The sequence below is a fragment of the Papaver somniferum genome, unplaced genomic scaffold (genome assembly GCF_003573695.1).
Source record: "Papaver somniferum cultivar HN1 unplaced genomic scaffold, ASM357369v1 unplaced-scaffold_128, whole genome shotgun sequence".
NCBI lineage: Eukaryota > Viridiplantae > Streptophyta > Magnoliopsida > Ranunculales > Papaveraceae > Papaver > Papaver somniferum.
The window spans coordinates 11,227,193-11,251,376 of NW_020621936.1; the positions used below are offsets into that span (position 1 = coordinate 11,227,193).

General features: G+C 35.4%; 2 protein-coding genes across 3 annotated transcripts; one reads left to right on the forward strand and one right to left on the reverse strand.

The window, feature by feature from the left end:
* Positions 1–8,753: 8,753 nt before the first annotated feature.
* Positions 8,754–9,895, forward strand: LOC113331829. The gene has a single exon (XM_026578470.1). It carries the CDS (start codon positions 8,999–9,001, stop codon positions 9,539–9,541), a length of 543 nt encoding a protein of 180 aa, XP_026434255.1. The 5' UTR covers positions 8,754–8,998; the 3' UTR covers positions 9,542–9,895.
* A 315-nt stretch (positions 9,896–10,210) lies between these two features.
* LOC113331828 (LMBR1 domain-containing protein 2 homolog A-like) lies at positions 10,211–17,316 on the reverse strand. 2 transcript variants are annotated; one of them, XR_003351221.1, is made up of 15 exons: positions 16,956–17,316; positions 16,579–16,655; positions 15,725–15,883; positions 15,024–15,237; positions 14,790–14,876; positions 14,571–14,710; positions 14,198–14,278; positions 13,713–13,777; positions 13,118–13,293; positions 12,779–12,909; positions 12,597–12,684; positions 12,287–12,500; positions 11,914–12,017; positions 10,854–11,700; positions 10,211–10,612 (listed from the first exon to the last, which is right to left on the reverse strand). XR_003351221.1 is itself a non-coding variant. In XM_026578469.1 (14 exons), exons 1-14 carry the CDS (start codon positions 17,121–17,123, stop codon positions 11,218–11,220), a joined length of 2,187 nt encoding a protein of 728 aa, XP_026434254.1. In that variant the 5' UTR covers positions 17,124–17,316; the 3' UTR covers positions 10,816–11,217. The 2 variants fall into 2 exon arrangements, 1 of the variants encoding a protein (XP_026434254.1); XM_026578469.1 differs by lacking the exon at positions 10,211–10,612 and having other exon boundaries at positions 10,816–11,700.
* Between the last annotated feature and the right edge of the window lie 6,868 nt (positions 17,317–24,184).

Consider the following 24,184-nt stretch of genomic DNA (forward strand, 5'->3'; position numbering starts at 1 on the left):
GGTTTTGTTTTGGCTAGAAAGCGACCATGAACAGCTAGCCCTAATTATTACCTCCCCTAAACATTCACCAAATTATACACCAAACATGTGTCACAATTTGATCCGCTTCCAAGAGAGTTATATCCGACTCAAGGAATAACAGTTTGTTTAATAGTGCTTTAGGCAGAGCCGGCCCTGAGGCAAAGCAACTTTCTTTAGGGCAACAAAATCCCAAGTTTCATTAATTTCTTTTCTTCAATTTAATAATGCTTTGTATCAAAATTTTTAAGAATAACCAGTAAATATAAAAGTTAGTGAGAGAATGATGTAGATACCTAAATTGGGTGGAGGGTGAGAGAGATTTAAGATTCAGGTGTGAGTCACATGAGGCTCAACATGAACAGTCTTTGTCTAAACTAACAAGATGGTTGTTCAAGGTTGCTTCAGTCATAAACATAGAAGTAAGGTTGGTCTGGGGAGGGAAGTCGAAAGAGATGATATCGGAGTTTGAGTTGCATAGAAGTTGCTGACTAAAAGCTATGAGAGAGATAAAATTTTGTAAAAAAGTTATTGTTCTGAGTTATGAACTTTTTGTTGAATGACCGCGAGCTGGTCTATTTATAGCTTTTCAAAATCCTAATCTCTAGAATGTGAGATAAGGCAGGGGAGTAGAAATAAGCACATTTTCCTTAATCTCAGGAATATCTAAGGATATATCAAGGATTCAAGACTACCCTCCACAACTGACTTCTTATGATCATACATTCTCCTCCCGTGTGAGTAGGGTGATTCACACACATATTGTAGACCTCCAACGAAAACCCTAAATATACCCCCTACTTTGTGACTTAATCAGCCTTTTTGTTAATGTGGTAGTATCTCCAGAGTTGTTGTACTTAGATAGATGAATACTTTTATTTGTGTGTGGGGACCGACCTGAGTCATGTGGAGAGCTCAATGAGGCTTATTATAGCCGTTGTGGCATCAGGAGAGCACAAGTTTGGCTGAGATCAAGTATGTCCTAGTTTGTATGGTCATCTTTGGGAGGAGGTTGAAGCCTAATTGAGGTCAAGTATTGACCTAGTATGGTTGTATGCCAATTAGACGAGCAAAGGCATGGTCGGTCCTGAAAAGGTGTTGTGGCGGTGACTGGGTCTGAATAGGCACTACGGCAGTGACGAAGATCTAAAAGTGTCAGGAACACGCTTGTGAACTCAGAGACGTTAAACTCAGCGCTTTAGATTTTTCTCAAGACCATGAAGATTTGAGCTTGTTTGGGAGGCCATATCAAAGGTTCATGCGGCGACATGGCTAAGATTTAGGTTAGGATGTGAGAGCTAAGGCTTGGCATGTGAGAACGGAGGCTTGACATGTGAATACGGAGACGCAAACAATCAGGCTGAGCTTCGAGAATTTGAACGGAACTTCGAGCATGAGGACTTGAGGACTAAGCTTCGACCGCATGAGATGAACTTCAGGCATGATGACTATGATTCAGCCAAATGAGCTGTGCTTCAGGACGGAGATTTATCTTCGGCCACGTGAGTTGAGTTGAGCTTCATCTTGTTCGAAGGTCGAGCTTTGTCTTTGTCAAAATTCTGTGTGCTGCTTAGGCTCAAACTTTTTTTCATAAGACATGGAAGTTGGGTCGTATTTGTGACATTTAAGTGTATAAACGACTTTAGATTGACCAACCAGTCATCAAATGACCATTCGTGAGGTTTGCTTGACTTTTTTTAGTGCAAACAAATTTCCAAACATGGGTTGAAACATATCAGCTTGTCTGTAAGATGCAGATAGATATCAAAAGTGTAACATCCCGAGTTCCGGATCAGGGTCAAACCCACATGGAGATCCGAACTCTAAGTGTTACGGGTCAGAAAGAGACTTATGCATATATTTATTTTTTGTTAATTTACTTTTATACCAAACACAATTGAAACTTTTATACATGAATTGAAGCATATGGATACATTAAACATCGTTCAAAACATTTTCAACGAAACATTTATTTTACTTCAATTTACACTTCAAACAATGCAAGAGAACAATGCAATCACTAATCTACTCATTTTTAGATTTCACTTCAACTTCCATAAATCTGCAAGGAATGTCAGTTGAGGTGAGATGACAGCTCAATAGAATGCATTCCCTTTCTCAAAATACAAGAAAACATGCCAACCAATCAAAGAGAATATACACAACAAGAGTATCTGATACAACTTCAAGGATTTAATTATATATATATTTATATATATATATGTTCATCAAAGTTAAACTCACGATCTATCAAATCATCTTAAATGCACGAGTATCCTCGGTTCGTGCCCCGCCTGTCCGTGTATCCTCGGCACGGGACCGCCAACCTCACTTGCAGGAGTATCCTTGGGTCGTGCCCCACCTATCTGTATATCCTCGGTACGGGCACTTCCATTCAAACAAGTATATCCATTCATTTATAAACTCACACTACCGTTGCACGAGTATCCACGGGTCGTGCCCCACCTATCTTGTATATCCTCGGTATGGGCACCGCCATTCGAACAAGTATATACATCCATTTATAAATTCACAATACTGTTGCACGAGTATCCTTGGGTTGTGCCCCACCTATCCGTATATCCTCTGTACGGGCACCGCCATCCAAACAAGCTTATCCAATTATTTATAAAATTATTTTATCACTCAACATACATCTTGATATTCAAAACCACTTCATCAACAAGTCATAAGTTCGCAACCCAACTAACAGTGTAATTCTTTTAAGCATTTAAGCAAACACACAAACTGCATAATTGTATTTCATAGGTTTCATAATGATAACTTGATCTGATTGTCTAAAAATTTGAAAGGAACATTCTTGACATATTTATCTACAATATATCCAAATTTCACAGAAAACTAACGGTTCAAACAAAAGATATGTTTTTTATTAAGTCAACATAAAAACTTGGCAGATTACATGTTGTTACCAAACAATTCATGAAAAATTCATAATAACCTAAAATTGAGCAAATCCAAATCGAAACGAAAGATATCATACATGGATATAACTTTTTTCAAGATTACAAATCATTATAAAATCATTAAAATTTCCTAAACACACCAAAACCATTGCAAAGAGAAACTGACCAGAATTTCAGAAATTCTCACTCAAATTCAAACAAACATTCAACGGTGCATTTATGGTGGATTATTCTCAAATTTAAACCAGGTTTTCCTGAACATTTTTTCTATCAATATTAAGTAACTGATCATAAATCGAATGCATAAGTCACACAATTAAATTCCAGAAACCTTACTATTCAAAATTGAATGAAATCAAAATCAAGTATAACAAAAGCACAAAGAGAAAAGGGTTTCACATTCTACCTTAATTCCTTTGATCCTCTTGATTCTCCATACTATTCTTATCTAAAAGAAATCTAGCTCCATCTCCATCTCCTTCTTCTTTTCTTAGCATTTTCTTTTCTAACTTCTAAAATTATTTCTATTTATATTAATAAAAAACCTATATACTAATACCAACATAAATACACATTAACATGTTTCTTATTTTTCTTAACTATTTTATTTATCTTTTCATTTTCTCTTAATTTTATTTATTATTTATTATTTTGTTTCCACCCTAACTTGTAGCCTTTCTAGTTCAATCAACCCACGTAGGCTAAGGTTAAGGAATAACAACCTAAGCCATAAGGTTAACTAATCCGGGTATAATCCGATCCGAAATAGTAACTAAAAAATACAGGGTATTACAAAAAGTCTTCACTGAGGTTGAAGCAATTTCAAGTTGTACAGGACGTCAGCTAAGGAAATCAAGTGCGCAGAATCTTGCGAGGTTTAAGAGGCGAATGGAACACGACTGCAGTTGAATTGCTTGGAGGGTTAATTCGGTTGCAGTTACATTACAGAAAGAAGTCTGATAGTAGGTTAGTGTCTGTAGCGGTTTAATACAATATGGTGTTCAAAGATGGAAGAGGTCCCGGGGTTTTTCTGCATGTGCAACTTTCCTCGTTAACAAAATTTCTGGTGACTTGTGTTTTTCCCTTTTCGCATTATGTTGTTTATCTTTATAATATGATTAGCACAAGTACTACGTGAATCAATATAGATAGTTTAAGTCCTTATTATTTGAGATAAAAAAGAAGAGTCGTTCTTGTGGAAGTCATATCTTGAAAGATAGATTGCAAGTTTCATACTTGTTAGAATTCGGATACAACTAGATTAATCTTGGATATTGATTTTTGAGATCGTCTAAGAACTCTTATGCACAATCAGGTTCAGAAACCTTTGATCTATACATATTGATTGTGGAAGATGAAAAAGCGGGGGTCTAACAACCACACCCAATATTTCGCTTAGCAATCTGTATGGACAAACTCCAATATACTTTTGAGAGAATCAACTAGACAGTCAGACTCAATCTCAAGAAAAGTATATCCAAGAGTTGTATCTCAATTTCTCAATTCAATCTGCAATCAACAAATAGGATTTTTCGAGCCCGATTGAATATAAGAGAAATAACTTGAACGATACCAAATACCAATGTTCAAGGATCAATCAATTTCAATCAACAACCAAAGGTTGGATTTACCAATTGATCGATTCAACGCACAACCTGTGATATTTCAATTATATAACAAAATATAATGTGGAAAAGAAATAACACAGACACCTGAAGTTTTGTTAACGAAGAAACCGCAAATGCAGAAAAACCCCGGGGCCTAGTCCAGATTTGAACACCACGCTGTATTAAGCCGCTTAGTTGATTCCCTTAGTTGATCTCACCCACAACTAAGAGTTGCTACGATCCAAAGTCGAAGACTTGATAAACAAATCTGTATCACACAGAAAAGCCTATTGTATAGATAAATCTGCCTCCCACAGATAAACCTATGAGTTTTGTTTCGTCTTTTGATAAGTCAAGGTGAACATGAACCAATTGATAATCCGGACTTATATTCCCGAAGAACAGCCTAGTATTATCAATCACCTCACAATAATCTTAATCGATTAACGAAACAAGATATTGTAGAATCACAAACGATGAGACGAAGATGTTTGTGACTACTTTTCTATCTTGCCTATCGGAGAATAAATCTCGTGCAAATCTTAAAGAAGATAGTACTCAACACGATAAAATACAGCAAGATCAGAACACGCAACTACAGAGAAAATAGTTGGGTCTGGCTTCACAATCCCAATGAAGTCTTTAAGTCGTTAACCTACAGGGTTTCGTGAAAAATCTAAGGTTAAAGGAGAATCGACTATAGTCGCAACTAATATCACACAGAAGGCGTGGGGATTAAGTTTCCTAGTTGATAGAGTTCTCCTTTATATGGTCTCCGAATCAGGATAAGAAATCAACGCTACCTTGGTAACAAAGCATTCAATATTCACCGTTAAATGAAAACCTGATTAGATTCAAGTTAATATCTTTCAACCATTAGATCGAACTTAGTTTGTTATACACAAATGAAATGTACCGTCATTTAAATAAAGGTAATCGTACCTAAACGTGTACACTTAGTTGGTTCAACAATAGTTAAACAATGCTTAGCCATATGAGCACTTTCGTATAAACCTTATTCATCTTTATCATAACTAGTTCAAATGACTCAAATGAAACTAGTTAGATAGTTGTTCAATTGTTTATATTCTCATAGAAGTATACAAGACACATTTGAAGCAAAATCGATTTTGATTCACTTAAATCATTTCATGAACATTATAGGCACGGTTTGCAAAAGATTGCATTCCATATTATATAAATGTATTAGTTCATGAACAAACAGATTTTAGAACATAACCTACTTAAGTATGCAAACGGGTCCGCATACCTAAGTAGCCAGACTGAGTTTGGTTACGCCAGTACGCAAACAGGTACACATACTTGGTACACTTTCAAACTTCAGCAGATATTCACGGAACATGAACTTCCTCCCGTACGCATACTTGGTTCCCGGTCTTCCATAACCATCCAGTACGCGTACGGGTACGCATACCAAGGTTGACGGATTTTGGACTTTACACAAATGTGAATACACACACTATATTTATATCCAATCATGGTTTTATGTTCTAAACCCCCATTTCAATCATTGAAACATTCTTGGAAGATGACAATAGCTGTTTCACACAATCTATTAGCTTCAAAGCAATTTTCAAGTGATCGAATGATCAATACGATACATTCCGAGTCTACATAAAATGAATGTCTCACACAAATCATGTAAGATGTTATAAGGCGATTTTCACATGATCATCTTTTGACTTTCGTCAAGAATAAGATGAACTTGGTTAAAGTGAAAGCTTACCAACACACATTTCGAGACATAGATAAGCGAGATAAACTCGGCTCGAAATAAATTGAAGTCTATATAGCAATACGACTTTTAGTCTCAAATAGGAGATAGAGTAGATAGAATTTTGAGTGATAGATAAGTTCAAGTCTCCACATACCTTTTGTTGATGAAGTTCCACAAGTTCCCTTGAGTAGTTTTTCGTCTTCATTTGATGAACGTCGTGAAGCCTAAAGCTCAATTACACTTTCTATCCTAATCCGAGACTTAGGTATAAGTAGACTAGAAATCAAGGCTTATAGTTTTGGCAACTAAACTTGACAAACAAGTTTGAGATAGCAACGCTTGCGAGTTCGATCGAGCGGTGCTCTAACAGAAGAGAAAGAGAAAAACTTTATATACAATCTTATTCAAGGATCTTTTTTTCGACATACTTGTGATTATGTTAGGTTTTGTCCATACAGGTTGCCGAACGAAAAAATTTGTGGTGCACTTGGTTCCCTCTCCTTTTCAGTATTTATATTTGGAAGGATGGCTCCCATTCTCAATCCAGTTGGTAGAGTTTAGTTAGTTGGATATTTAAATGAGCCAGGCCATCAGACCACGATTATTAATAAGATTTTTAAAAATATTAGCTTCTCTACGGTTAAAGAGGGATGTCTATTCTTTTTCTTCTTTCTTTATGTAGAACTACGTAACAATCTCTTATGACTATTCAAGCGATATCAATTGTGCTAGCTGTATCTCCTTTATAATATCCAAGAAGCAAGTTTCAAATACGTAACAGAACTCTCATGGAAACAAGTAAGAATCCAAAAATTAGTTATACTTCTAATTTGAATGCTCACATTTAAAATTATGCTTATAGTCTAAAATTGTTATTTTCATGTTATTTTTCCAAATTAGATAGTGACCTGGTAGTATAAGCCAATAGTCATAGATACTTGCTTTCCTCGTTATTTTATACATTTCTTTGTTTTGTTGTTTAGTTTATGATAGAAATAAGTTGTCTGGATTATTTTTATCTAAAAGATCTTTTGGGCTATTAGTTACAATTCCGAGCTACGATATTAACAAACTGCCAAAAGCAAGATATCCCATGATATTCAAATTCGATTGGATCATATGAATCAAACATGGTAATTGTTATTCGAGTATGGAATGGAATATATACCATCACTAGTGCCGAGGTATTTCTAGACATGTGGGAATTTATTCTACCTATGTGAGGAGCATAATTTAGAGTTTCCTCTGCATATGCTATATCCCCATACAGTACATTACATAATATTTGAACATGCATGGGCACATACGATATTGTGTGGAAATTTTATCTATCCTAATTTCATGAAATAAAACTGAAAAATGGGTTTTAGGCCAACCAACCTCTTTGGTTGTGGACCTTGTGGTTGTGAATCTTGTGAGTTGTGATTGCTCACAATAATGCTTCAAAAAGACAACATTGCCTAGCAGAGTTAGTTGGATGGAGGTTCATATTTTCATTTATTTTAAGTCTAATCGGGGATTTAAACTTACGGAAAATGGGTCATTTGTCCAAATACTTTTAAATCACGGTTCAAATGGACGAGTAAAAAATAGTTTGGATGAAATGGTCAAAAAAAAAATAGTAAGGATGAAACTGGTTTCAACCTAGCTTAAATTTAAAAAATAGTAAGGATGAAACTGGATACATCCTGTGTAAATTAAAAATAAGAAAAAATATTTGAAAATGGGCACGATGAAACTGGTTACATCCTGCCTATTTTTATATTTTTGTCCATTTAAACAGTATCAAAATCTAACCGGCCATTTCACCCATGAATTGTTGATTTTGGTCTTTTTAATCAATTTTGTGTTAAACTTAAACTCGTGGCTACGACTACAGATTATTCAAAGATAGAAGAAGCGGAAAAGTAGACTTTCTCAAAACAAAAATCTTAAAAATAGAATGAGTTGTACACGTGCATATCCCCCTCAACACTATCACCAACTACTATGAGCATCTCCAACAGTGGGTGCTAAAAATCCTATCTGGAGTTTTTATTTAGATCCTTATTTATGGGGTCTTATGTACGTTGCAAAAATAACAATAATTTTCTCATGGACTATCTCCAACAGTGGGGGTCTTATTTTGAGGATTTGTTTTTCTGAATAATGATAAAATTGATTCATTTTTTTCTATTGGTTAAAAAAAAAAATTTAAAATATGGTTAAAGAAAGACGTGGAGGTCATTCCCAAGGTCTAAATAAGACTTTCTTCAAAACCTTCATATTTATTTTGACACCCTTCCTACTTAATAGGACCCACTGTTGAAGATGAATTTAATGTAAATGGGGATCTAAAATCCTATGTGTCATAAGAAAAATAAAACCTCCACCCTCTATTGGAGATGCTCTATAATTAAGCAAGGCGAGGCAACGCAAATAATCATTCATTAATTAAGCATCGAGTAGATTTCCTCATAATTACGCAACCGACTTCATTCTTCGGTCAATACTTTGGTAGGTCCATCACTTCACCTTCCATGCATCATCAACCATGATTTTATTCTTGACCCAAATTCCGCATTCATTAAATAATGAAATCCACCCCAAGATTTCTAGTCCTTCAAGGAAAATAAATCCATCAGAATTCCACAAGTATATATTGGGAGGTCTCAGCAGAGAAATCATAAAGAAGAGATCAAAAGTGATCTGAGAATCGATTTGGAAAAATGGGTTATGAATTGTTTGTTGCAGTAGGAAGGTGTAAGAAACATCCACAACATAGACAATCACCGGGAGTATGTTCATGTTGTCTAAGAGAAAAGCTTTCTTATGTTGTTAATATTAACAACAATTTTACTGCTACTAATTCTACCGCTTCATCTCTTTTCTGGTCTTCTTCTTCTTCTCATATTCCTTCTCCAACTCATAGTCAACAACAGCAGCAGCAGCAGGAAGAACAAGCTTCTACGTCGTTAGAAGTCATTAGTGGTCAGAAATTATCAACGAACATAACTAGAAATGGTGTTAAGAAAGATGAACAAGAGTTTAAACGAAGCCGTTCGATGGAGGTTATTATAAGGAAGAAATATGTTGATGATGATGAAGTTATAGTTGAAGATGATAGGAGATTTAATAAGAAGAAATTTGGTCCTGGGTTTTGGTTAAGATTACTGAACAAACCCACACCTTCTACTAATAAAAGGAACGATAAGATGTCGATGATGATGCATTCCAAGACAATGACCGAAAAACGGACACAAAGAGTTTAAGTTCATAGTGTAATCGGAATAGACCATGATCGGAATACAGATTCGACAGTTCTTAAGTTTACCGGTCATCTTCTCTTCTTATGTTTTTTTTGTGTGTGGGTATTTTCCATTTTTTTTAAAACTTTTTTCTTTTTTTCTTTTTTTTTTTTTGGATACGACATCATTGTGATTGTGTAGTTGAGAGAGGAAAACCTAAACAAAAGACATTCAAAGATTAGGACAGGGAAGAAAACAAGATAGTTGTCCAGTCTTTTACGTGTACAAAATTAGTTGCTGTGATTAGAAAGTTTGAATATGTTTCAATAATTTTCTTTGTAAGTATTATATATTGGGTTGAACTTTCCTGGAAACTAATGGCTTTGTCCCCCTCACACATGTTTTTGTTTTTTCTATTTGGGTTTTTAGTTAGGTATTGTTACCTACTAGTGGCCACTGTCTACTACTGTGCAGTTGTTGCAAAAATGATAGCAAATATTCATGGTTGCTAATGCGTACTAGACTACCGGTTTACGGGAGACAACATTTTCCGCGTTGCGAATATTACTCCGTCGGTTATTTCTTTATCATTCACCCAGAAGAATTGGAGTTATGATACATTTCTTTGTCTTTCTCTGGTTGAAATGTTTTAGAACTGCGGCTTCATAGGTTAGGACCACAGCAAGTTTTGAATTTTCAATGAAATCAGAAGACTGTTTCTTGTGAATTTCAATCCCAATCGGCTGGTCTGTACATATAGAGTGTCATGCGGAGATTACAACACCAAGTCGTTTTTGTGGAAAGCTGAGCAAAAAACAATTCTAAAAAGGAAAATCGAACTTCAAATATGAAAGCCATCTGGTTTCATATCGAGTTGTCAGACAATATTTGATCTGGTCAAGACGTTTAGGATGAGGGGAGGCGTCATAATTGGTCCTAGATGGGAAAGGTGGATCAGGATCATCTCCATATGGTCATAGACATAAACTCAAGCATAAGAGCAAAGCAATATTTGAGAGAAACCAAAAGCTGTGTGCGGAAGCGGAAGCAGGACTTCTGCAAGTATCAATGATGCACGGAAGGCTTGGAATGTCCCTGCGCACAAGTTGTGGACAGTAAAACAAATTACATGTTAGAGAAGATTAAAAAAAATAATTGTACAAATAGAAAAACACCAAATTCATGCCCTATCTGCAAATTCAGTGGACGAGAATTTGCATAAGAATCAGAAATGGAATTTGCTCCTTCATGAGTTATCTGCCATTATCATTTATTGTTCATGCTTCATACTGGAAACGTGACCAAATAAGCAGTTTATTGAGGGGGACAAACGAACCTTATATTCATTCCATGCGTGTGTTTGAATCCAAAATACATAACACCACGTTTCGGTTTTCATACCAGTGTTTTACAAAATTTCCCCAATACAACCACAATATATCCTTTTTCATTTCCTGTTTTCTATGTGGCGTGTATATGGCATTGGTAGCTCATCAAGGAGCCACTCGTTAGCGACCTTGTGTAGATTTCTGTACAGATCAAAACCACCCTCACTAATACTGAAGGTGATCCAAATCCAAAGAATTTTTTGCTAAGAACTGATCTAGTACCCATCTCTCACTTGCAGATGCCTACTTTTGAGTTCATGAGTTAAAACCGAAGTTGAGATCGAAATGCCCAATTCTGTAACTGCTTGGTAATTATCTGGAACCCATATCTCTGATTTCTGTATCATCGTCATCATCTTCATCACCATAGCTATCGTGACCTCCAGAAGGTTTTTTCAATCTCTGGAATATTTGGTCTAGTGATTCAGATGAGGATACACGAGAAATCAGTTTTGTGTCCTGACCCTGACGCAGAGGAAGAAAGTTCTTGGCCTCCATATTTGCCTTGAAAGTTTGGAACCCGTTTTTCATCGACACCCACTTCGATGCTAATCCAGAAGGTGCGGTGTTATCAGTGCTATTCTCACTCTGGGAATCCCCTATGCCAAGCAAAGAGACTTTAGCAGAAGTGAAGTTCTTCTCTGCCATTGTGTTAGATGATGCCTGTTTAATTTGTTGTTGTCTTATCGCAGCATACTTATTTTCCATGGCTTGTCTGCTCGATGCGTACTTACGAGATGCTTCTGTTGAAGAGTTTGATTGACTTGATGCTTTCAATTCAATAGCAACCTTATCCTAAATTAATAGTAAAGAAAGAGTTCAGAAGAAAGTTAGTTTAAACACAATGGGCAAGTAAAATTTTGTTATCTGGTATCGGAAATATATCTTTGATACAATAACAAGTAAAATCCAAACTTGTGATGAGGATTCAATTGCCTTAAGAGAAAGACTAAAACTGTTGTTCAGTACCATTAAAATAATAACAGTGAAGGGCAGTTCGAAAAATACCATCCCATTGCCAGTCTCGACATCCATACTCGTATTGTTGAAATTCCTTGCCAAAGGAAAAACATGTTCGCCAATCTTATGCCCTTGTTCAAGCCAAGATCTTTCTGGAAGTGTAACCAGAGATTTCAGTTCATGGAATTCTTATTTTAACAAATTAGAGTAGAAAGCAGGACATCTTAGATTCAAGTTTTCTACTAAATGAGTATCCTGATAGAGTACAAGTAGCAGAAAACCCTAATATGGGAGAACGACAACCAAGCCTTTAGTCCCAAACAAGTTGGGGACCTTGGGGTAGGCTAATTTGGAAGAGCAGAAGGCCAAAATGATTATGTAACGCCAACTAGAAGAAAATGAAAACAATAAAGTTCTTCACCTTTCTGTAAGATAATGAGTCCCGATGGATCAAACCCATCAGTATCATCAGCTTGACTTTGGAACCTGAACCTGATCCAGCTTCCAAGAAAGTCGACTACCCGGTCAAAGAAATTGCTAGCAACAAATATGGTATAGACAACCATAATAAGTGGGTATATTTTATTAAAGCCTAGCCCGAAGAAAGGAACAGCGTCATCAATATTTCCCATTCTCTGTACATCGAACGGGATAAGCATACAGCGTAATTAGAAGAATGTAATTATAGCTGAAGAAACAAGAAATGATGGAAAAGGATGTTAGATAGTTACCTTCTCAAAGACAGTTTTAGCATTTCCATCAAGACGAATGAGATTTAAAAAGTTGTATGAAATTGGAGGAGCATATCGTGCAACCATACTAGAAAAGATAGAAGAACAGGAACTTAAGTACATTTTCAATACAAGATTTGTAACTGACATTGAATGAAAAAAAAAGGCAACCAAAGACTTACGAGCATATCATGAGCAAGCTGACCGAACTAGTTTGCCTTGGTGTGAATGAATAAAACATCAGCATTCCAATCTTAAACAAGGAGTAATACGTGCACATGCACATATACATTAGAGGTATAAAAGCCGCTACCTGAAAAATAAGGGAGTTAGTTCATGTAAAGAGATCAGTAGATAAAAAACTTTTATCATAGGAATAATTGGTTCTGTTTGAGGACAACACCAATCAACAGGTATATTTTTTTTGTTCCTCGTATAATGGAGTTATTCACTATCACAAGACGAAAGAATTGTTTTCACCACGCCAAAAAATGAAAATCTGAAAGTTTTTTGGGCTATACCTGCACAAGCATCTCTTCTTTTCCCATGGCATTTATGAGAAGTGAGAAAAGAGATAAATGAAGTCCACTAGGAAGTAGAGTCGCCTCTGCTAAAAGTATAGCAACTGACATGCAACCAAATAAGATAGCCAGGAATTTCTCAAGTTGCTTCCTTATCACGCAACGCCAGACCAATTCTGCAAAAACCACCCACTATTTTGTGATTAGAGCTAACAAGCGACAGCAACAAGGACTTTCATACTGCCAAGGAACCCTGGTGAGATTTGGTCTGTGACCAAAAACATTATTGAAACCAAAATGGATACCTAAAGATGTTTTTGTTAGCTCATTTTAGTAAATGAAATTTCTGACACCATCCTCAAGCCCTAAACAGGGAGAAAGCCATTTCACTGTTAGTTCTTCTGAGAGAAACAATATCTCTTTTAGTAGTTATTCAGACTCGAAATGGTTTTCAGATTTAATTGTCAAACCTAACGTGGATTTAAGGTGTCACATGCACTGAAAATGCACCTTGAACTTTTGCTAAGTATGCTAGTTTCCAAGGAAAATATTAATCTTAACGGGAGAAAAAAGACAAATGAAAAACAAAGTCTACCTAGTGTATCCAAAACGGAGCCTAGGGTGCCTTTACGAGCAGGTCTGAAGCTAGAAATATATTTCCTGCAAGAAAAAAAGCACACATAATTCATATCAGGTTTTTGCTAAGAAAAGATGGCCAAGCAAGATTCATAAACTGGTTTATAGGTAAGTATTCCAGATAATTCTAAGGTTGATGACAACTGAGTGACGACACTGTTTAGGACAAGTGATGTTTTACCACGCTAGTGGTGCTATAAATAGATGTTTACATCCATATACAATATTCTTGGGTAACATACTTACTTACCCCGCCCAAGCATGAATATTTTTCTAAACGGACTAAACTATTCCCTTTTTTACACAGAAAAATATGAGGAATAATCAGGAAACTGAAGAAATGACTTTCCATGTAAACTAAGGATAATGGGTCGATATCTAGGAAGTATTAAGCATAAACAAGACTGAAGTAAGAACAGAACAGTAAACAGGTTAAAAGTGAACCATCCAGTTGAAACACGATGCTCGTGGTTTTTTATCGTATCTTCCAGCTCAAGAGCCTCCATGACGTATGTCATATACTCACTGCAAAACAAGAGTAGTAGTTAACGAGATGAAGTAACTTTGATTTCTGATTTTGTAATGATGTGAGCGAAATATGATTTATAATTTTTAAACGCACAAAAGGCTTATTAATCTACAGTATAGGTATCCTATATGATGGCCCAATCCACAAGCAAAAGTTTACTGTGTCCCCCTTAACAAGCTCAATACTGTGTTGATCATTACTTCAAGTAAATCAGTTTACTGTGTCCCCCTTAACAAGCTCAGTACTGTGTTGATCATTACTTCAAGTAAATTAAATCAGTTCACATACCTTTTGTACCGATAATACTCTTCTCGAGCTATTCTGAGTTGGCGCCTTAGTGTGGCCATTGATTTCTCATCAGTATCATAATCCATATCATTTTCTCCCAATTGTCCCCCTTGTGGTTTGAAGGATGGGTCTTCTCTTAACTGAAAAATACATAAATCTAATTTTAGAATTGCCTGAGGAAACTATTGAATCTTGTTTATTGTGCAAAAGAACAAGTACCATCTCATTCAACATTTTATCGACAATGTTCATGTAGGGCCTTAGAGGATCGCGCTTGCTCATCTGATTTGATGTTGCTTGAGCGACCTGATGACAGACATAAATTTGAAGGATTGCTTGAGTAAGATGCAGCTTAAAATCCAGTTGCCTCACATTCTTTCTGGTATATTCAAACTCATTCGAAAGAACTTAGCTGCTGAATCAATAATCGAGATAGGGTAGAAGTACACTTACAACAATAGCATTGGAAAATTGTTGATGAGCATCATCAAGTTTCACAGCCATCTTTGCAACCTTATGAGAAAGTACTTTTTGACGAGTGATCCAATCTGCATTTCTCCAATAGCTTTTTGGAATTTCACTCAAACCAAAACCAAGAAGAAATGCACCTGTAACAAGTCCAAAGGTATTCGAGCAAGCCATAGCTAGACCAATCACATTGCCACTCCTAATGATAAAAGAAAGAAAAATGATATAAGAAATAAGAGAAATTGTAACAGAATGCAGACCACACGGGAAAAAGATTCTACCAAGCTAAAAACCACATACTCATAGTCAAATAGAGACATCCCATCATATATATCAAACAAATGAGAGACAGATAGACGAAATCCTACAAATTCAGTTCAGCTAACTAATATAAGGTGCTGAATCCAAAGCTTTAACCACAGGACGGCTTTCCCAGTACACATCATGTTTAAGTATCACATGCAAAAGTTTGTCAAACAAAGTGCTATTCATGCCTTCTAGACCTCTTTCGAATTAAATTGCTGTAAATTAAACAGGAAGTAAACACGTACTTATGAAGTTTCAAATGACACAACACATTAAAGTAAAGAAAGAAAAATGAGCGTAAGATACCAAAACCGAAATAAGAGACAGAGAGTTCCTCTAAAGGAAATTAAAAGCTTGGAGAAAGGAAGAACTAAACTAACCAATCTCGTCGCATAATAATTAGTAGAATGAGCCCAAAAAGGCCAACAAATCCCAAAATCAGATAGAAGACAAGATTTGCATGCGCACTAGTCTTCAATCGTTCTTTCACAGTGAAGTCCCCAGCATCTTCATAGCCCTGAATAATGGGTGCCACAGCCCTACATACAGAAAGCACAATAAATAGCATAAGGATCTGATGTCAGATGCATTACTGATGTTCAAGCCAACAAAAAACTTCAGAAACCACCATGGACCAGCTATATACAATATTAATAGAGGAAGAAATCAGTAGAAAACGATCCCTTTAACTATCTTATAGATTTTCAGCTCGTACCCAAATAAAACCCTGGACCCAATATATAAAAATGTTGTTCTTATTCTACACGTGAAAAAGCAAATACACGTAAACCAGTTATTTCATTATAAAGAAACCATCAGACAAAAAATTAGCTCAAAGTTAGTGGTGGAGTAAAGTGTATAGTCTAAGTTAAGATGCAACAATTCAGACAACATGCATTTATCTTATATGATTAATGACACATTTTATCTTGATGCAATTCATGATTCTCTGCATCCGTATGTTTTATGTATCAAGTTCCATTAAGATATTCCAAAGTACAAAGGTTCCTGAATAACCGCGCCCTTCAAAATATGTATAATCGATCTTCCTTAACTAACTCTATGGCAGTATGTTGGTCAAAGGGTAAATGTTGCAAACGATACTAGACAAGAATTTCAGAAGAAATGGGGAGCAGCAATTTCAGCTAAAACCAAACAAGCTGGAGTAAACACTCATTATGATGATGCTAAGGAAGGAAACAATGACGATAGTGTTATATGATACATAACTTACCAAGTAAGTAAAAAGGTACTCCAATATGACCAGCTCCAAAAGAATGCAATACCGCGATTCTCCTGCCCAATGGTAGTCTGCATGAGAAAACAAGAAAATCCCTTTCAATTTGGTGATCCAATCTTCCCAATGAGTAACCAAAATCAGTCAAATTCAGTTCCATGGAGCACCTAAGTAATTCACTAATTAACAAACATCAATACACCCCCAATAATAAAGAAAAGAAAGGAAACCCCAATTTACTAACCAAATTGAAAGCGATCCAATCAAACATGCAATTAAGAATGTTATAGCAAACACATTTGATCAACAACAAATAAAAACAAAATATGAATTTGTAAAAGAAAAATAAAAGGGGCTGTTGTTGTTGTTATTACCGTCCAGATATCAGCAGGGACGAGGATGATAATAGAAATAGAACAAAACCAGGTGTAACCGACAGTAAAGAGAACATAATGAGGAACATCTGGTCCAGCAAAATACCTCAATGTAAATAATACCATACCCAGTGTTAGAGGAAGAGAGATCAGATAAAATACCCACATCTCTCTTTCTCTCTATTTAAAAATCTCTCTACACAGTTTCTGTTTTTCTTTTGGGGCACAAGTTTTGATTTGGGGGAAGAAGAAGAAGAAGAAAACACTTAAACGTGAAGGAAGGTTACGAGAAAGAGAAAGAGAAACTGTTGAAACAAAAATTGCGTTTCAGATCCAGGAGACTTTTAGGTGACTAGTCAGATTTCCAATTGCAAAAGTCTGATTCACGTCAGAACTTGGCTGAGGCAACTACAAATGGGTCTTGGACTCTTGGATAATGCACAGATTCGGAGTTGACTCGGTCTTCGACTTCTTGGTGCACTATAAAATTCGAGATTTTGTTTTTTTTTTTTTAATGTTGGTGGCTGAGTGCTTGTGTGTGCTAATGGTTAACACGAAGAACTGAGAAGTCCATTCAGGTTGGAGGTTGGACCTCGTCGTCACAGGACTTGTGACATGAACCGCATAAGCAGTGGTTAAATATTTTGATGATATATCTTTGTACAATAATATGGTTATCCGTGTTATAAACGTGTAATTATGTTAACAATGTTTAGGGTGAATCTCGTTTATTACTGGGATGTCCTTGTATCTATAAATAGAGGCTTTAATATTTATCTATGATATACTAATGAATACAATTTCTCCATTCTTCTTCTCCTCTATTTTGTGTCTTCTTCTCCATCTTCTCATTTTACAAGACGTTATCACGCACGTTGCTCCGCCGATACGAGCAAAGAAAACTTTAATATATATCCTAACTCTTTCTTTCGGTTTGATTTTTTTTTATTCTTTTCTATTTTGTTAATGAAAATCTAACTAGATATCTATCGATAGGTTTACACCGTACCGGACCCTATATAGAATTATGAACAGAGGTCGTGAATCTTCCTTGATCATTTGGTGCATGATCTCCAATAAAAGAAGAATGGAAACAATCTATCGTATCACTATTACTTCTTTTTTAACTTTTTCTTAACATATTTATATATATACCACTGACACACACATTTGTTTTTATTTACGTAAGGTATTAGGATATGATCCGTGCCGTAACGGTTCGGGTTTTGAGTAGTTATATTTGAAATTAGAAAAATCATAAATTTTTGTTGACGTGATATTTCACTAAACAGTCGAATTTCAATACATCCTCGTTCTTGGAAGGTTGCACTCCAATTTTTATTGTAATAATTCTGATGACTCCTACCTCCCATAATATAATGAATTTCTACCAAATCATGTAGTTCTTGTACTCCGGAGGATCTCTAATGATATATCCAAAAAACTCTTACATGGAGGTCAGTATTAGTTATTCATTTAATAAGAGTGTTTATGCAAGGCCTAAATAAGACCTTTTTATCTTAGAACTTATCTCGTACTTCAATAACTATGATTAAAATATAATTTTATGCAAACCACTACACTAACACTAAAAATGGACTTTACCAACTTGCTCTCGTTGTTGCAAATCAGGGTCGCAATTGCACTCAGCTTTTTATTGCGATAATGCATTTAACGAATAAGTTTGACGATATGAAAATATTCAAAGGTAAGTGATTTATGAAAATTTTAGAGGAATCCCGTGAAATCTTTTTGGCCAGCTGTCCAAATCATGGACTGAATGTCATGCGATGATAGGTCACTTTGCAGCCGTTGGATTTTGTTGCGTGATATGGGTCTAAGTGATTTTGTTGCATGATTGCTAAAGGTCGATGCCGCAATTTCTAAAGGCAGGTATCAATCCAGGATACAACGGTAAGGATTATTTTGTCTCGTATGATTTGGTACCCGCCCCGCTAATAGCGGTACCGGCCTTTAACAATCGTGTTTTGTCATGGTTTCCACGGTCAACCTATCATTTCCAATTATTTAGTGTGGATCTAAATTCCTATTTTGGCGGAAATACATGAGAATGTCTAAACACAGTTTGAGAGAAAATGGTGGGGACACAACCCACGGGGATTATATTGGTTTATCCAGCTTTGTTATCTGTTGGTTTCTTTATTCACCTAAAGGTTAATTCGTTCGATTCATTTTGTACATCTGTTTTGGGGTGGGGGGTGGGGCGTTGTTCCGGGCAACCACTCCTGGCCACTAACAGTAACAAAAGTTTTATTTTAGTTCTGTGGTAGTAGCTGAGCGGCACGAATGGCATTAATTGTGTGAATTCCACTGCCTAAACCGATCAACCATGGTAAAAAAAATCTCTAAACAAACTATTTTTTCATTGTTACCCTTGTTAACAAAGACTGTTATCTAGGAATTAGAGAAAAGATGGGGTAGTTCCGAACTATATGGTCAGTTGGAATTTCCACATAATATCCATAGCAGTACGCGGTTAGATTTTAAATCTCCCATTAACTTGATTTTTTTAAATATTTTGAAGGAAACCAATTACTCAATCAGACTGTTAAACACCATCATGAAACAGATCAACACATAGCAAATATCACAATATTTGGACCAATGTAAAGTAGTAATGTTTGAGATATGATCACAACTAACCAAGTGGCAAGAACCCCAAAATGTATGCGTCTATGACATATGTAGGAATAGTTTAACGCTTTAGATTTAAGAACAACGTAAACGTCCCAACTTGTTTGTACCAAAATCTGAAATTTACCACTGAAATAATATTTCTGCCTGAGAACAATGATAAATAGTTATCTGGTAGATTCCTCGGTGTTGTGTCTTTCAATAATTGTTGTCATGACCTCATTCTATTTCTGCAAGAGAACAATGGTAAATAGTTATCTGATAGATTCCTCGGTGTTGTGTCTTTTAATAAATGTTGGTTAAACTCAACAATAATCCGTTGACGGAATCATTACAAATAGATTAGATCTTAGAATAACATCCGAGAAGCTTTATAAATTACCTATAATGATGCAATATATGCGTTGATATACATTGTCCCGCACTTGCGCCTCAAAACACATCGTATTTTGGATCTTGTGTGTAGTCGATCATTGCCACAATGATATGTCTGCATCATAAATGAACAGAACCGTGTTAAGAGGAGAAACAAAATGATCTAAAACACAATGGTGTATGAATTGATATATAAAACCACATTCATTTAACATCTTATGAAAAAGAATTGGCGATAACAAAAGGAGTTACTTAAACACAAAGATTCAGATGCGTTAGAGTCCCCATCTATTTCCTATTATTGTGGATAGACAGTAAAAATTAGTAATTCATATTTCTCGTATATTCCATTGTCAATTTGGAATCAGTTCAGTTGACTAATCATTACCTTCCAGCTACAATCATCAATCTTTTGGTAACTTCTAAGAGACTGTGTGGTATTATCCATGTTTTCCAGAATGCATCGAAGGAGGAACAACATGCTAATGATTCAATCTATGTTCTCAATTTTAGGTCTTCTTAAAGCAGTAAGTATAACTCCTGCACCTTGTGGTGGTGTAAAAGTGTTGATTAGGACAAAACACTAAGATATGTTGTTCAATTACAGATGATGAAATAGAGAGCCGAAAGTTAATTTACAATCTGGAACTTAAAGAGTCCACAAAACGATTAAAATACAACTTAATGAAAAAATGAGGAGGTAGTTTAAGAATTCAAAAAATGAGGAGGTATTTTAAGAATTCATTACAAATTACAAAGTAATACGTACTCTTAATTCATGCGAAGAAAATATAATTTGAATGGGCTGACTGATGGCATGGCGCGTGAAGGAAAATACAAATCCAGGTTATACATACCTTGGGATATCACTTCCATATGACTTTGCACCTTTATCAAGAGTTGCATTATAGGAAATCATTGTACATCTCCCTTACATGAGATTATGCACAACAATGAACCCCACAATTCACTTTGAGGAGTCAAAAATTCATGACACTGCAGTTTATATCAAGGAGAGGACGGTGCAGTTTAAGTGAGATTGAATTAACAAACAAAAAATGTTGATTCGTATCTTGAAAGTCCCCCCACCCCACCCCCCACACACACACCAAAAAAAAAATGCATCTACTAACTATTCAGTAGATGGAATAAGTTATAAAATACGCGAGATATGGTTATCATCTCCATCTCAAAATGATAAGCTTAAGGAAATAATGATATAATAAAAAGAGATTTACCTGGTGCGGTAGAACCCAAACTTTCAATCAAAATCTTGTGACCTACACATTTAAAACAACCAATAATTTCCAGACTGGCAATTTAAAACCGGAAAACCAAAAATTTCCAGACGAATGGTAGTGATTTTCTGGCAAATATATCTGCAACAATATAACCAAAAATTAAGAAATTCCAATCAGTAATCAAATACTACAAATTAAGAAGAAAAAAAATCAAACTAAACTAAGAGAGTACTGATCTTGCAGTGTTGAGAGAGTATGATGCAGAGAGAAATGGAGGAAGACCATAAATCTCTCTTGAAGTTTATATAGGGGAACATTTCAAGGAATTTATGTTAACGGGTATCCTGCATGAAAGGGATGGTAACCTAATCAGAATACCCCATTAATATATTTTCAAAATAGTACACATTTCTTCGAGAAGTTTCATCGAACACATTACAACAAAACTCAAGTAAAACCAACCTAACAATAGGAATAAACTTTAGCTGGTGCATTAAGTTCAAACAATCTTTACTTGATAAGATCACAGTTAGATGGAACAACATATTTGTTGGAGTTGGAGGATTAATTCAGACCAAAGATCACAGTTAGATGTTAACAACAACTCATGGAACGGTGGACCCAAAAAAAAGAAGGAAAAGACGGGTTAATGAGTTAGAGGAACCTGATACATACCTTGAGAAAGCAGAAAACGACAACTCGTGGAGATGTTATACTTGCGAGTGGAAATGGAGGGATACACAGGTAGAAGTTTATATACTTGAAAATTTGATCGAGCGTTTCAGAAACCATAAGGATTGACATAAATGAGGCATAATGGGTGGTTAATGCCTTTGAATGTAATTTTGATTCGTAACGGAAAACAGATGAATAAATGGATGCAACAATAAACTTTGAACCAGTGAAATTTAGGGAGTAGAAAATGGGTGCATTCTCAACCGTGATTTATCTCTTACAATTTTCCACATTTCAAAAGGAATGAGATCCGTCGATATCTGTAGATGGTTTATGCATAGCCGTTGGATGGTCAGAAAACCATTTGTTTTTATAAGATAGATTTGGATTGATGGGATGTATAACATGGCTTAACATATCATACGTTCATGTGGATACCAATTTTTTTTTAACCTTATAAGGTACACAGTCTACAAGGTTTCTTATTCCGAGATGGTAGCGGTAACTAACCTAGTTGTGATCCATTTGTTCATTACTAATATTTATTTTAAACATTTAGTTATCCAAGTATAGAGTCATACGGATACATCGGTGATCAATTTCCCAGAAATTTTGATTTCCTTTCTTCTCTTATCCCTTTTTATAGAGAAAGAAAAAAATAAATAAAAATCCATTGAAAGATGGTCTACAGTTTTTATTTCTTTCATGAAACTGTAATCACCAAAAATTGGTGTTATCGCGATTTAGCTACCTTAACGGTATTTAATCACATGCATGGTTGAATAACCTCCGTCCAATTAAATTTGGTATCCCTCTCCATTAGCAAGGATCATGTATATGGTTTTTATTTCTTTACAAGAAACCATACATCGACCACAAAAGTGGATTATTCCATTGCGACGACTAAAACGATTTTTCTAATTGGTGTTAATTTTCTCCATAAGATTGGAATATTTTCTAACCTTTTGCCAAAAGGGAGAGAATTTTTCGACCATATAATGGATTTTTTTAAAGTCGATTTCTTTATTTTCTTAAAAAGAATCATATAAGCCAATTGAAACTGGTTTCTCTGTAAATCCCAAAAGGATGAGATGTCGTTGTCAGTATTCACTATTGCAAACACAATGAGATGGAGAATTGCTACATTTCTTAGGGATATTTATCAATTTTTAGTTCTCTTCCTTGTATTATTCTCCAAAATTTGAAGTTGTTCCACTTGTAGTTGGAATTGGACACTAAAGATCAAAGGGTGCGCACCCGGCTTGTTAGCCTATCTCATTAGTCTTTGTAATGACTATATTGATCTTAAAGTTAATTTATTTTGATGAAATAATTAAAGTTTCCATAATTTCATTCTTAGGTGAATGGATATCTCATCGGCCTTATAGGTCATTGGAGATTTGGTTACTTATTTTATATGTTTTTTAGTTGTAACCATTAAAATCCATAGTTGATGTTAAATTTGTTTGTCAAGTAGACTACAATTTTTAAGGACTTTTTTTTTTATGGTTTTTGAAGTCATTATCTACAGTCCAACTGGTATTATTCTTAAAATCCAGACTATATTATGAGTATATGTCCTTGATTTTAATCGCATAATATTCTACGAAATTTATTTTCGTACATGAGATGACAATTTCCGCCAGAATCAGGGGGAGACTCTATGTTATTAGAAGTTGACATTAATTAACTGAAAAGGTTATATCATTTCTCTCCCATCATGATCAAGTCGAAAAAGGCTTCCACTAAACAGGGGTGAAAATATCTCAATTAGCTTTCCCATAAGCTTAATTATGCCGTTTGAAAAGGCAAATCCAATCACATATAGCAATCATGTAACATTTTTATATAGGCTACAGATAGTGCTCCAATAGAGTCTATCATAATACGATTCACGTCCCCAAAATTCATATCTCCTCATTTGAATAATAGGAGATTATAATGCATGCGGGCACTGGTACCAGTAATTCAATGAATTTTGTTTGAGAATTGTGTGGGATCATGGTTATTTAATATGTTGTCGAATATTCATTTGGTGTAGCTACTGAAATAATAAAAATGGTGGTTGTGAACCCCTATGCAGAGAAATATCGACACATGTGATTGGTTGGCATACAATCCAAGTTAGGTTGGATTAATTTCTCGATTGATGCAATTTTGGATCCAAACTTAACACCTTAAACATGCCAAGCCTATTAATTACAGGTTGGTCATATTGCGTCTTTTTACGAGAAATTTCTTCGTTGTAAAAACGATTTGAGGGTTCTATTTTTTTCTCAGACC